The sequence below is a fragment of the Choloepus didactylus genome, chromosome X (genome assembly GCF_015220235.1).
Source record: "Choloepus didactylus isolate mChoDid1 chromosome X, mChoDid1.pri, whole genome shotgun sequence".
In the NCBI taxonomy this organism is placed as follows: Eukaryota; Metazoa; Chordata; class Mammalia; order Pilosa; family Megalonychidae; genus Choloepus; species Choloepus didactylus.
Genome location: NC_051334.1, coordinates 192,894,167 through 192,910,499, shown reverse-complemented (window position 1 = coordinate 192,910,499; position 16,333 = coordinate 192,894,167). Strand labels below are relative to the sequence as shown.

The 16,333-nt window shown below is 37.5% G+C and overlaps 1 protein-coding gene across 2 annotated transcripts in view; it reads right to left on the bottom strand.

Annotated features, from left to right (window-relative positions):
• The window catches only part of VBP1 (VHL binding protein 1), a 33,663-nt gene that overhangs the window by 1,921 nt on the left and 15,409 nt on the right, over positions 1-16,333 (bottom strand). For both annotated transcript variants that reach the window (XM_037822040.1, XM_037822041.1), the window contains exon 5: positions 1,364-1,502. In XM_037822040.1, the coding sequence (XP_037677968.1) occupies positions 1,364-1,502 (139 nt within the window). The remainder of the gene's footprint in view (positions 1-1,363; positions 1,503-16,333) is intronic.

Genomic DNA, 16,333 nt, shown 5'->3' with positions numbered 1-16,333 from the left:
AGAGAAATAAAACTGAGCTTCTGCACTTGAGGAGCTCATGGTTTGATATGGAGAACAAATAAAGGAATATGTGTAAAGTGTTCAGTAAGCACAGAGAAACAACAAAATGCCCTGAAGAAGATCAGAAAAATTTCAGAAATGTTCTGCTATTTGAGCTGAGATATTACAGATAAAAAGGAGTACACCAGAAAATTAAAGGGGAAATCATTCCAGGAAGGAGGAACAAAGTGTAGAAATGCAAAGGGCATGGCACATTTAGGGGGTGAGGAGAATAAATAACTGGGGTCATTTGGAAGACAGGGCACACTAGGGAAGGGCCAGGGCAGGAAAAGGAAAGTGGCGTGAGATGAGGCTGGTTGGGCACAATTACCCTCTGGTGCCATGGTAGGAGACTGGACTCTTAACTGACATGCAAGAACCACTCAAGTATTCTGACCAGAGAAACAAAAAGATTTGTGATTGAGTAATTCATTGAAGGACAGATGGGAGGAGGAGAGACTGGAAAACCACCGAGTCCAGGGCTTGGATATGAAAGACATTTAGGAGGGAAATTTGACAAAACTCTCCTAACTGACTTAGTAGTGAGGAAGACAAATGACTCCCAGGTTTCTGCCTTGGGTGACTGAATGGGGCCAATGACTACACTAGGAACTCAGGAAGAGAGAGGTTAGAGAGGAAAGGTAAGAGCTCAGTTTCAACATGCCTGCCCTTTCCCTTGACTAGAATACCCTCCCAGCTCCTTGTGCCTCTTCTCTCTGCTAATCTAAATCCTATTCTGCCTTTAAAAGCAGCTTAAGTGTTGCCCACTAAACAAAGATTTCTTTGAACTAACTCCAGATCATATCCATCTTTCTCTAACTTTAAAGTGCCTTGGTGTTGCACACACTAACTTACCTATATTTAGCTATGAAAAATCATTATTTAGCTGTTTAACATGTGTGCAGTTCTAACAGACCAAGAAGTTGCCACTATTATTTGTGCATTGATTCCACCACCCACATGCGCCATACAGCTTAGAACAGTTAGCTGCATGAACACAGGAAACCCTTAACAACTGCTTGTGTAATTAAACTACTTAAATAGCTAAGACAGTCTCTTGGGAAAATATTTGACAGAAAAATGCTCCTTCACCAATTTGAATTGCTGTTTCCACACCCTCAAATTCATTAATCTACCTGCAAATTTATTTATGTACTAGTTTGAAATATATTATTTACTACTCTTGTAAAACCTGCAACCTCACATTAGCATATAAATAACAACATTCTTCTCATTAACACTGCAAAAGTAACAATGTTTTTAAAAAATCTTTCTCCTTTCTTCCCCCCCAACTTTTTTTTTTTTTTTTTTTAAGAAAGGATACTGACTTCGGTGGTAGTAAACTGATCTCGAAGAAAGTCAAGGTCTTCCTCAAGAGAATCAAGATTCTTTGTGGCAGTTGATAAATTCTTTTCCAACAATGCCTGTGCTTCATCAATATCATATTCAAGCATTACATTAGCCTGAAGAGAGAAAGTAATGACAATTACAAATATTTGCATAATGCTTTGTAATACAGGTGCTGGCAAGCTAAGGCCCTTGGGCCAAATCTGGCCTGCTGCCTGTTTTTGCAAATGTTTTATTGGCAGAGTGGGCGCTAAATAAATACTTACTGTATGAACAGCCTAGTCAATGATAATTAAGAAGACTAAAAAATTCAGATAGGACAAAAAATATTCAATGAAAAGTACATGTCTCTCCCATCTCTGACACCCAATTTCTCTTGCTGTTGTTGATAATTTCCAGAATTTTTCTATGCTTTTTACACATAAAAAATAGAATACATATAAAAACACTTCATTCATGTCAAAAAACATTCACTCAGCAAATCTCCTGTACCAAGTATTTCACCTTAGCTGATTTACTCCTCAAACACTGCCTTTTTTATTGAATTTTTTTAATTAGAGAAGTTGTAGGTTTACAAAAAATATAAATGTAAAAATATAGCATTCCCATATACCTCAACACTATTATTAACACTCTGCATTAGTGTCTTTTCAACCTCTCCATCTGATGGTCTAATAGGCATCTCAAGGTTGACATGTTCAAAACAAAACTCCGAATCACTCCCCCAAACCTGACTCCTCCTCCATTCTTCCCTAGCTCAGTAAATGGCACAGCCATCCACTCAGTGACTCAAAATCTAGGAACCATCATCCTTGGTGGGTCCTTCCCTCAACCTGAATTCCATCAGCACATCTCCAAGCATCTCTAAGCATCTCTGTTGGCTTCCAAACATCTAACGTTTGTGCATCCTGGCTTAGCATATCCCCGGACATCTTCATCTCTCTGCTCTCTGTGAGAGTGCCCTTTTAAAGGACTCCAGTAAACTAATCAAGACCTACCCTGAATGGGCGGGGTCAAAGCTCCATGGAAACATTCAATCAAAAGTTGCTACCCTAATCAAAAGACTAATAAGTCTACCCCCACAAGATTGCATTAAAGAACATGGCTTTTTGGGGCACATAATGTATCCAAACTGACACACCATACAATGGGATATTACTCAGCAGTAAAAAGGTATGAAGTCCTGAAGCACTCGACAACATGGATGAATCTTGAGGACATAATGCTGAGTGAAATAAATAAGACACAAAAGAACTAATATTGCATGATTTCACTAACATGAACTAACTAGAATATGTAAACCCACAGCTATAAAATTTAGAATACAGGTTACCAAGAGATAGAATGAGGCAAGAGAATGGGGAGCAGTTGCCTACTATGCACAAAATTTTTAATAATGTTGAACTTAAATGTTTGGAAATGTATAGAGGTGACTGTAGCTTGTTACTGGAATTATAAGCAATAGTGATGAATTGTAGGTGAATATGGTTGAAAGGGGTTGTTTAGAGTCATCAGAACGAAAGCTAGAGGTTAAAATACAGGAATGTATATAACACAGTGAACCTTGCAGTGGACGTTGTTTATGATTAACACTACAAATATAAATAAGTTCTTTCATGAACTAGTACAAATGTATGAAACTTGTACAAAGAATCTAATAATAGAGTGGTATATAGGGAAAAAGTAACTATTGTAAATATGGACTGCAGTTAACAGTAATATCTTAATATGCTTTCAACAGTAACAAATGTACCATACCAATACTAGGGGTCAATGATGGGGGGGTGGGGAGGGTGGAGATAAGGGGTATGGGCTGTTTTGGGTTTTCTTTATGTCTATTTGTTATTTTTCTTTCTGAAGCAATGAAAATGTTCTAAAATCAACTGTGATGATGACTGCACAACTAGGTGATGATACCATGAGACACTGATTATATACTTTGGAAGGACTATATGGTATGTGAACATATCTCAATACATTTTGCAGTCAAAAAAAAACAAATAAAAAAAGACCTAACTAAATGGAAGGACATTCTGTGTTCACGGACTGTAAGACCAAATATTGTTTAAGACATCAATTCTACCCAAATTGATTTACAGATTCACAATCAAAAGCACAATCCCAATCAAAATTCCAACAACCTACTTTGGAGAATTGGAAAACCCAATTACCAAATGTATTTGGAAGGGTAAGGGGCCAAAAACATCTTGAAGCCGAAGAAAATGACGTTGGAGGACCCACTTTCTGACTCTCAAGCATATTACAAAGCTACAGTGATAAAACAGCACGGTACTGACATAAAGATAGACATATTGGTGACTCGGGCAAGATGACGGCATAGAGAGGAGTGGAAGCTAAGTAGTCCCCCTGGAACAACTACAAAAAACCAGAAACAACTAGTAAATAATCCAGAATAACTGCGGGGGGACAAACGAGACCATCCATTCATCATACACCGACCTGAATTGGGAGGAATGCCCGAGAACACAGCATAAAATCTGTAAGTAAAACCTGCGGAACCAGGTCGGGAGACCCCCTCCCCCATAGCCCGAGCTGCAGAGCCCCGTGGTGCCACAGAGAAGCTCTCTCCCAGCAAGCGAATATAGCTCAGCTGAGCTCCAACTGGGGTTTTAAGTAGCGAGTGTGAACTGCTCACTACAGGTACGCAGCCCCAAAAAACAGACAGAGGCTTTGGGTGACAACTGACCTGGGAGAGCCGGAGGGTTGCCTTGGACTGGGTCTGAAGGGGACTATTTGTTTCTTTTTCGGCTCAGTGGAGAAAGCCCCAGTCATTTTCAGTTTCCAGGGTTGTGACTCTGGGAAGGGTGGAGACACCACAAGCAGAGAGCGAGACCACTGAAATGCTAATGACCTCCACCTGAGGGGTCTGTCTTCTCTAGGAGGAAAGGGGTGGGGCCCTTTCCATTCAGAACCAGACCCCAGAGCCTGGGGGAACATGGCCATACCTCCTCACACCAGTCAAGAATTATAGGCTAACAGGCGTCACCTGCTGGGCAGAAAAGCACAGTGACCCGAGGCATCAAAGGGTGGAGCAATTTTCTAAGACACACCTGCAGGGAAACCAGATACTGAATATTTCTTCCCTCTGGGACCTGAGCCTGTTCTGGTCTGGGAAAACCTGATTTGGATAACCAAGGAAACCATGCCTAGACAACAGAAAATTACAACCTACACTAAGAAAAACAAAGTTATGGCCCAGTCAAAGGAACAAACGTACACTTCAACTGAGATACAGGAATTTAAACAACTAATGCTAAATCAATTCAAAAAGTTTAGAGAAGATATTGCAAAAGAGATAGAGGCTGTAAAGGAAGCACTGGACATGTATACAGCAGAAATCAAAAGTTCAAAAAACCTACTAGTAGAATCTATGGAAATGAAAGGCACAACACAAGAGATGAAAGACACAATGGAAACATACAACAGCAGATCTCAAGAGGCAGAAGAAAACACTCAGGAACTGGAGAACAAAACACCTGAAAGCCTACACACAAAGGAGCAGATGGAGAAAAGAATGAAAAAATATGAGCAACATCTCCGGGAACTCAAGGATGAAACAAAGCACAATAATGTACATATCATTGGTGTCCCAGAAGGAGAAGAGAAGGGAAAGGGGGCAGAAGCAATAATAGAGGGAATAATGAATGAAAATTTCCCATCTCTTATGAAAGCCATAAAATTACAGATCCAAGAAGCGCAGCGTACTCCAAACAGAAGAGATATGAATAGGCCTACGCCAAGACACTTAATAATCAGATTATCAAATGTCAAAGACAAAGAGAGAATCCTGAAAGCAGCAAGAGAAAAGCAATCCATTACATACAAAGGAAGCTTAATAAGACTATGTGCGGATCTCTCAGCAGAAACCATGGAGGCAAGAAGGAAGTGGTGTGATATATTTAAGATACTGAAAGAGAAAAACCACCAACCAAGAATCCTGTATCCAGCAAAGCTGTCCTTCAAATATGAGGGAGAGCTCAAAATATTTTCTGACAAACAGACAATGAGAGACTTTGTGAACAAGACACCTGCCCTACAGGAAATACTAAAGGGAGCACTACAGGGTGATAGAAGACAGGAGTGTGTGGTTTGGAACACAATTTGGGGAGATGGTAGCACAACAATGTAAGTACACTGAACAAAGGTAACTATGAATATGGTTGAGAGAGGAAGATGGGGAGCATGTGAGACACCACAAGAAAGGAGGAAAGATAACGACTGGGACTGTGTAACTTGGTGAAATCTAGAGTATTCAACAATTGTGATAAAATGTACAAATATGTTCTTTTATGAGGGAGAGCAAGCAAATGTCAACCTTGCAAGGTGTTAAAAATGGGGAGGCATTGGGGGAGGGATGCAATCAGCATAAAGTAGAGACTGTAACTAATAGAATCATTGTATTATGCTTCCTTTAATGTAACAAAGGTGATATACCAAGGTGAATGCAGATAAGGGGGGGGATAGGAGAGGCATGTTAGACACTTGACATTGGTGGTATTGTCTGATTCTTTATTCTACTTTGATTTAAGGTTATTTTTCCTTTTGCTGCTTCCTAGCTGTCATTTTTTTGGTTTCCTCTTTCTTTTGCCTCTCTACCTTCTATGACTCTCCCTCCTGCCTTGTGGAAGAAATGTAGATGCTCTTGCTTAGTATGAGCAGAATGTTCAATTAGGATGAACTTAAATGTTTGGAAATGAACAGGGGTGTTGGTAGCAAGATGTGAGAATAACTAACAGTGCCGAATGGTGTGTGAATGAGGTGGAAAGGGGAAGCTCAGAGTCATATATGTCACCAGAAGGAAAGTTGGAGGTCAAAAGATGGAAATGTATAAAACTGAATCCTATGGTGGGCAATGTCCATGATCAACTGTACAAATACTAGAAATCACTTAATGAACCAGAACAAATGTATGACAATACAATTAGAAGTTAATAATAGAGGGGCATATAGGGAAGAACTATATACCTATTACAAACTATATACTACAGTTAGTAGTATTTCAACATTTTTTCATAAACAGTAACAAACGTACTATATCAATACTAGGAGTCGACAATTGAGGGGGGTTGGTTAGGGATAGGGGAGGTTTAGAGTTTCCTTTTCTTTTTTTCTCTTTTCATCTTTCACTTTATTTCTTGTCTGGAGTAATGAAAAGTTTCTAAAAATTGAACAAAAATTAAGTGTGATGGATGCACAGCTGTATGAGGGTACCCAGGGGCAAGTGATTGTACACTTTGGATCTTTGGATAATTGTATGGTATCTGAACAATCTCAATAAAAATGAAAAAAAATAAAAAATAAAAAATAAATAAATAATAATAAAAAAAAAGATAGACATATTGATCAACAGAACTGAAATGAAAGTTCAGAAACAGACCCTCACATCTATGGTTAATTGATTTTTGACAAGGCTGCCAAGTCCATCCAACCGGGACAGTGCACGCTCTTCAACAAATGGTGCCAGGAGAACTGAATATCCTTAAGAATAAAAGAGGATCCCAATCTCACACCTTATACAAAAATTAACTCAAAATGGATCAAAGACCTAAATATAAAAAGTGAGAACCATAAAAGTCCTAGAAGAAAATGTAGGGAAGTATCTTCAAGATCTTGTGGTAGGAGGCAGTTTTTTAGACCTTATACCCAAAGCACAAGCAATAAAAGAAAAAATAGATAAATGGGAACTTGTCAAAATTCAATAATGGGACCTCCTCAAAATTCAATTAGCTTTGTGCATCAAAGGACTTTGTCAAAAGGGTGAAAAGGCAGCCTACTCACTGGGAGAAAACTTTTGTAAACCACATATCAGAGAATGGTTTAATATCCAGGATATATAAAGAGATCCTACAACTCAATGATAAAAAGAGAAACAACCCAATTAAAAATGGGCAAAAGACATGAATAGACATTTTCCCAAAAAGGATATATAAATGGCTAAGAAACATGAAAAGATGTTAAACATCACTAGCTATTAGGGCAATGCAAATCAAAACTATAATGAAATATCATTTCACACCTACTAGAATGGCCACTATTTTAAAAAAAAAACAACAGAAAACCAAGTGGAAATGCAGAATGGTGCGGCCACTGTGGAGGGCAGTTTGTCGGTTCCTCAGGAAGCTAAGTATACAACTGCCATATGATCTGGTAATACCACTACTAGGTATATACTCCAAAGAACTGAAAGCAAGGACGCAAACAGACATTTGCACACTGATGTTCACAGTGGCATTATGCATGACTGCCAACAAATGGAAACAACTTGGGTGTCCATCAACCAATGAATGGATAAAAAAATGTGGTATATACTTAGAATGGAATATTTGCAGCTGTAAGAAGAAATGAAGTCATGACGCATGTGACTACCTGGATGAACCTTAAGGACATGTTAAGAGAAATAAGTCAAACACAAAAGGACAAATATTATATGACCTAATATGAACTAAACATAACTAGGAAACTCATGGTATTAATATCTATAACAGGTCACAAGAAGATAGAATGAGGGCAGAGACAGGGGAGCTGAAGCTTAATTTGTGCAGAATATGCAATAAAGTTAATTTTAAATGTTTGAAAGTGGATGGAGATGATGGGAGCACATTATAGTGAGTGTAATTAACAGTGATGATATGTGGGTGCAATTATGGCTCAAAGGGAAAGTTTAGGGTCATGTACGTCACTAAGAAGGAAAGCTAGGAAATAAAACATGGGACTGTATAACATAGTGAACTCTGTTGTAAATGATGACTGATTAATTGTACAAATATAAGAATGTCTTCATTAACTATAACAAATGTACATCACTATTACAAGGTGAATAATAGGGTGATATATGGGGGAAAATACAACTAAAGCAAACTATTAACTTATAGTTAACAGTACACTGTAATAGTCTTGTATAAATTGTAACAAATGTACTAGACTTAATGCTAAGTCTCAATAACAGAGGTAATAAGGAGCATGGGATTTTTTTTTTTAGAGCAGCGAGAATGTTCTCAAGTTGATCGTGGTGATGAATGCACAACTCTGTCATTATACCAACAGCCACTGATTGTACACTTTGTATGGACTGTATGGTGTATGAATAAAACATTTAAAAAAAACACTGGGAGGGGCCTACATACTCCAAGAGCAGGTGGGTACAAGGGGTAAGGTCTAGGTACTACCAACTCTCACAACTAGCCAACACTTCCTTACATGAAAGGGCCCCAGTTTGAGGAGAACCTGCTGGGAATAGAATCTAAATAGAGACAGGGATAATAGGAAAATAAGACAGGGACAATCGAGACAAGGGAAGAGCAAGGTCCAGATAAAAGGTGGAAGGCAGGGAAGGGGGCTGTTGTGAACAAGGCCAAGGTATCTCAGCAAGCAAGCTGCCCATATCTTTTTAAACACTTCATATAATCAACCAAAGAAGGAGTTCTAAACCATTCCTACCTTCTAAAAGTCCAGGAGAAGTTAATTTTACAAAAAAAAAAAAAAAAAATGACCATAGAAATGGATCAAAGTCAAATACAATGCAAAGCCATAAGAATATAAAGAAGATAAGGAACAGAATAACACCCTCAGACAATGAAAGCATAATAGAAAGTCATTCTCACAAAACAGATGAAAATTATAACCTATTTCAAAACAAGACAAAAACGTTAAGAAAATAATACAGGATATAAAAGGATAAGCAAAAATCAGAATTAGAAAAACTCAGAAATGAAGTGATAGAACTCAGAAAAGAATCAGAAATAAAAGAAAAATTTACTTCAGAAATAATGACTAAACTGGAAAGAATGCAAAGGCAAATAATTACAACAGATAATGCATTAGATAAACTGAATATGAAGAGGAAATTTTAAAATATGAAATGAAGAGATAAAATGAATTAAAGGGAAAGTGGCCAACATTGAACAAAGGCACAGAAGACCAAATATAAATATAATAGGTGCTCCTAAAGAAAAAAAAAAACAAAAAAAAATTCTAAACACTGCATTTCAACAAAATGTTCCTGAGATATTTTACACACACACACATGCATGAAACTACACAATGCAAGTGCACACTGCATACCTGAGAAAACTGACCCAAAAGTCCTTTGAGCATCCAGACACAAAAAAACAAGTCACTTAGAAAGAAAATCAGTTTGTCATCAGACTTTTTGACTGCAATGCTTTACAACAAAAGAAAATGGAGCAATGTAAAAAATGTGAGTTAAGATTTTAAGTTCAGGAAAACTAAAGGCCACAGATGAGCTGTCAGCAACATATTGTCAGGACATATTGTTCCCATAAATTATAAAAGAATCTACTAGAGAATGAGTCTCAGACAACCAAAATGACAGAGAGATATTAACATGAAAATGATAATGAGCATTCAATATATATTTACATGGAAAACAAGGACAAACAAAGGACAATGTAGACACAATACTATTAAGAATAGGGATCTATATACAAAAAAATATTGATAACAACAGTGAGAATATTTTTGTGTGTGATAAAGAATAAAACAATGAGTAATGTTGTCTAGTCTAATTCTATCACTGGTATTTTTGAGAACCAGAATCCTTGGTATAGAGGAAACGAGATAAACAGGTAAACAGTAAAAATTTTGTTGTTCTGAATGTAAGTCAACTTGGAAGTATCAGTATGAATTCATGAGGTATTTTACACACACACACACACACACACACACACACACACCCCACACCCCTACCTGGGGAACTGAAAAAGCCCGGAAACAATACCTCCCAGGATTTCAAACTGTGCTCTTGAAATACCAATTCTCAGTCAAAGAAACCAAGGCTCCTTAGAGAAATGGCTAATGCCAAATATGGGGCAAGAACTGTCCAAACAAGATGACCCTGAAATATCTTGTCCTATCAAATAGCAAAAAAAGCTATCAAAGACTACTGACACTGTGTCAAAAGGACCAGGAGTCAATTTGAGGAGGCTCCTACTGCAAAAGATGAGCTAATCTGGGCATCAAGAACTGCAGCATATCAAAATAAATATGTTTACTTCCTCTACTTTGTAATGATACCAAAAATTCCTAATTGGTCTCCTTTAAAGGATGCCAAGGAACCAACTCTTTATTTGAAAACTGGCAAATAAAGAAAAAGAATTAACTACTTATCCTGCTTTTCCTATACAAACTACACCACTGGACAAACCAATAATATCTCTTTATAGAAGTATTCCAGAAAATAAATGAAGAAGTAGTAATAGAATTAGAATATCATGATACTGCAATAACAAATAAATTAATGGATTTCAGCACCAAGCATCTGTGGCTGTTAACATCACAAAGAGAGAAAACCTGACGTTCTTTGTGTCTTGATCAAAAACTCAATGACCTCTTAAGAAAGAACCATGCAAAAAATAAAAAAAACAAAAACCAATACCTGAATCTGATTAAACCTCTAGATCCAACTACTAATTTACAGGAAATACAGAGCAACATATTAAATCACACCATGAGGATGCAATCAGCAACACCCAGACTGTGGGAGACTCTACAGGACAAATGATTCAAAATCTTCAACATATAAATTTCTGGGAAGAGAAAAAAAAAGGATGCATTTTTTAAATGGCAAAACTAAGTGTTCAGAGATGAACACTTGGGTAGTAAAACTATGAGAGAAAGCAAGGAAGTAATTCTCATAAAAGGCAGGACGGTGGTTACTCTGGAGGAAAGAAAGGAACTGAAACTGGGAATGGGCATGGGGACAGCCTCTGGGACAGCTAACAGGGCTTTATCCTTTGACTTGCATCATGGTTGAAAGGGTTTGCAACTGCTCTCCCTTCCTAACTTCCTGCCTGTGGACAACAAACTTCAGCCCATGGGTTCCAGCCCCCTCATGGTCATCTCTTCCTGACTGCTCGTCTGAGGACTACAGGCTTGCTCAGCCAGCCCCACACCACATTTGTGTAAGCCAACTCCTCGTAAAGAATTCAATAGCTAATACATAATACATTACACAAACATACATATTTGTGCCTTTGTACATAGCATACACAGGTTTATATGTAGATATCTATATCCTGATTGTGTGGTTGAACCCTGTCTGATACAGGTCCAGTAACTTGCAGTTAGTTTTATGTAGTTTTCTGATTTTTTTGCTTTTATTTAAATATTATATACATACAGAAAAGTACTCATATCGTAATGTACAGCTTGATGTATTTTCAAAAATTTAACACACCCGTGGAACCAGCATCCAGATCAAAAAGCAGGCGATCATTAACACCCAGAAACCTGTCCCTATTTCCAATCACTACCACCACCCCCACTCCAAAGGTAACCATTATCCTGACTTTCAACAGAGTACAGTAGTTTTGCCTGTATTTGAGCTTTATATAAATGGAATCGTAGAGTATACATGCATACCTGAAAGATACTGCAAGTCCAGTTCTAGACCACTGCAATTAAGTGACTATCACAAAACGAGTCACACGAATTCTTTGGTTTCCAGTGCATAAAAAAGTTATGCTTACACTATACTGTAGTCTGTTAAGTTTGTAATAGCATTATGTCTAAAAGAAGATACATACCTTAATTTTAAAACACTCGATTGTTAAAAAATGCTAACCATCATCTGAGCCTTCAATGTGTCGTAATCTTTTTGTTGGTAGAAGGTCTTGCCTCGATGTTGATGGCTGCTGACTGATCAGGGTGGTGGCTGCTGAAGATTGGGGTGGCTGTGGCAATTTCTTAAAATAAGACAATAATAGTTTGCTGCATCGATTGACTCTTACTTTCATAAAAGATTTCTCTGTAGCATGTGATGCTGTTTGGTAGCATTTTACCCACAGAACTTCTTCCAAAATTGCAGTCAATCCCCTCAAACCCTGCCACTGCTTTATCAACTACATTTATATAATATTCTAAATCATTTGTTGTAATTTCCACAATGTTCACAGCATCTTTACCAGGAGTAGATTCCGTCTCAAGAAACCAGCTTCTTTGATCATCCATAAGAAGCAACACTTCATCCGTTCAAGTTTTATCATAAGATTGCAGCAATTTGGTCACATTTGCAAGCTCCATTTCTCATTCTAGTTCTCTTGCTATTTCTACCCTATCCACAGTTATTTCCTCCACTGAAATCTTGAATCCCTGAAAGTCATCCATGAGGGTTGGAATCAACTTCTTCCAAACTGCTGTCATGTTCACATTTTAACCCCCTCCCATGAATCATGAATGTTCTTAATGGCATCTAGAATGGTGACTCCTTTCCAGAAGGTTTTCCATGCAGCTACAGCCTTATAAAATGTACTTCTTAAATAATAAGACTTGAAATTCGAAATGACTCCATGATCTATGGACTGCAAAATGGATGCTGTGTTAACAGGCATAAAAACACTCATCTGGTCGTATGTCTCCATTACAGCTATTGGGTGACCAGGTGCACTATCAATAAGCAGTAATATTTTGAAAGGAATCTTTTTTCCTAAGCAGCAGGTCTCAACAGTGGGCTTAAAATACTCACTATACCATGTTCTCAACAGATGTGCTGTCATCCAAGCTTTGTTGTTCCATTTATAGAGCATAAGAACAGTAGATTTCACATAATTCTTAAGGGTTCTTGGATTTTTGGAATGGTAAATGAGCACCGGCTTCAACTTAAAGTCACCAGCTGCATTAGTCCCTAAGAGAGTCAGCCTGTCCTTTGAAGCTTGGAAGCCAGGCATTGACTTCTCTCTAGCTATGCAAGTCCTAGATGGCATCTTCTTCAAATAGAAGGCCGTTTCTACATTGAAAATCTGTCATTTAGTGTAGCGACCTTCATCAATCATCTTAGCTAGATTTTCTGCATAACTTGCTGCAGCTTCTGCATCAACACTCGCTGCCCCACCTTGCACTCTGATGTTATGGAGATGGCTTCTTTCCTTAAACCTCACGAACCAACCTCTGCTAGCCTCAAACTTTTCTTCTGAAGCTTCCTTACCTTTTTCAGCCTTCACAGAATTGAAGAGAATTAGGGCCTTGCTCTGCATTAGGCTCTGGCTTAAGGGAATGTTGTGGCTGGTTTGCTCTTCTATCCAGACCAGTAAAGCTTTCTCCATATCAGCAATGAAGCTGTTTTGCTTTCTTACATTCATGTGTTCACTGTAGCACTTTTAATTTCCTTCAAGAACTTTTCCTTTGCCTCAAACCTTGGCTAACTTTTTGGCACAAGAGGCCTAGCTTTTGGCCTATCTCAGCTTTCAACATGCCTTCCTCACTAAGCTAATCATTTCTAGCTTTTGATAAAACCGAGAGACATGGGACTCTTCCTTTCACTTGAACACTTACTTGGCAGCCACTGTAGGGATATTCACTGGCCTAATTCCAATATTGTTGTGTCTCAGGGAACAGCGAGGCCCAAGGAGAGGAAGAGAGATGGGGGAACTACCAGTCAGTGGAGCAGTCACTTATCGATTAAGTTTGCTGTCTTATATAGGCACAGTTCGTGATGCCCAAAAACAATTACAATTGTAACATCAAAGAAACTGATGACGAATCACTCTAACTATAATAATGAAAAAGTCTGAAATATTGTGAGAATTACCAAAATGTGTCACAGAGACAGGAAGTGAACACATGCTATTGGAAAAATGGTGCCAAAAGACTTGTTCAACACAGGGTTGCCAAAAACCATTTTTAATTTGTAAAAAATGCAATATCTGCAAAGAACAATAAAACAAGGTATGACTGCATGCACTTTTGTCATTGATATCTGCGGTAAGCAGAATTATGGCTCCCCCTGTCCCCATGCCCTGTAAGATGTCTTGCCTTTAAGTGGAACTGCTATGGCTTAGGGAATGCATATGTCCAGCTTTAATAGATCATGCAAAACAGTTTCCTCAGTGACTGCGTCCATTTATACCCCCACCAGCAGTGAATCAAAGTTCCAACTGCTCTACATCCAACCAACACTTAGTATCACCCTCCCTTTTAATTTCTGCCATTCTGATGGTGCATAGTAGGATCACATTGTGGTTTTAAAATGCATTTCCCAGATTATTAATGAAGTTGAGCAATTTTTCATGTTTCTTGGACATTTGGATATCCTCTCTTTGGAAGTGTTTATAAGTTACTTGCCCACTTCTACTGAATTACCTTTCTGTGTTGTCCTTAACAAATAAGCTTAAAATTTTAAAAGACTATAATAATATTAGAAAAATACAGTATATTTACAAACTTGGTGAAAGGAGAGCATTGCTAAGATCAAAAATATAATTATAAACATCTGATAAATTTTATTACATTAAAATTTAAAACATCTATATAAAATGTGCCATAAATAATTAAAAGACAAGTGACAGATCAGGAGAAAATATATGCAATATATAACAGAAGAATCTGTATCCAGAATATATAATATGTAAAGAAGATCTAAAAATCTATTCTAAAAAAAAAAAGAATCCAATAGAAAAATAAGCCAATGACATAAACAAGCAGGTGAAAAGAAGAGGAAATACAAATGAGCATCTCTTCAAACTCCTCAAACTATAAACTATAATAAGATACCGTTTTTACCTACAAAACTGGAAAAAATTGTAAAATGTGGATGAGGCTATAAATGAAGGATATTTTTATACACTGTTGGAGAAAATGTAAACTGGTACAGTCTTTTTGGAGAACAATTTGATAGTATCCCACCACAAATTTAAATGCACATACTCTTACACCCAGCCAATTCCATTTCCAGGAAGCCCACAAAAATATGCCCTTATTTGGAAACCACATGTCTGATAAGAGTTTAATATCCAGAATATATAAAGAGATCCTACAACTCAACAATAAAGACAAACAACCCAATTTAAAAATGGGCAAGACTTGAATAGACATTTTTCTTAAGAGGAAATACAAATGGCTAAAAAGCAAATGAAAAGATGCTCAAATTCACTGGCTATTAGGGAAATGCAAATCAAAACCACAATGAGATATCATCTCACACCTAGGAGAATGACCGTTATCCAAAAAAGCTGAAAATTACAAGTGCTGGAGAGGATGTGGAGCAAGAGGCACACTTATTCACTGTTGGTGGGAATGTAGAATGGTGCAGCCACTCTGGCAGGCAGTGTGGTGGTTCCTCAGGAAGCTAAGTATAGAACTGCCTTATGATCCAGCAATTCCATTACTGGGTGTATACTCAGAGGAACTGTAGTTAAGACATGAATAGACATCTGTAAACCGATGTTTATAGAGGCATTATTCATGATTGCCGAGAAATGGAAACAGCCCAAATGTCCATCAATGCATGAGTGGATAAACAAACTGTAGTACATACATGGAATACTACACAGAATAAAGTCATGACACATGGAACAACGTGGATGAAACTTGAGGGCATTATGTTGAGTGAAATTAGCCAGAAACAAAACAACAAATACTGTATGGTCTCACTAATATGAACTAATTATAATGACCAAACTCTGGAAGTTAAAATCTATAGTATAAGTTACCAGGAGATAGAAAGAGGGTAGAGAATGGACAGATGATGCTTAAGGTGTACAGAATTTTTAATAAGGTTGACTGTAAATGTTTGGAAATGGACAGAGATGATGGTAGCACAATACTGTAAGTGTAATTAACAGTGCTGAGTGTGAGCATGGTTGAAAGGGGAAGGCTTGGGTCGTGCATGTCACTAGAAGAAAAGCTAGAGGATAAAACATGGGGCTGTATAACAGTGAAACCTGTTGTAGATGATGACTGTGGTTAATAGTACAAATATAAGAAAGTTCTTACATGAACTAGAAGAAAAGTACATCCCTATTACAAAGTGTTAATAATAGGGTATTATATGGGAAAAAATACAATTAATGAAAGCTAGGGACTGTAGTTAACAGTATCATTGTAATATCTTTCATCAATTGTAACAAAGGTACTATACCAAAGCTAAGTGTCAATAACAGGAGGGGTATAAGAGGTATGGTTTTTTTTTTTT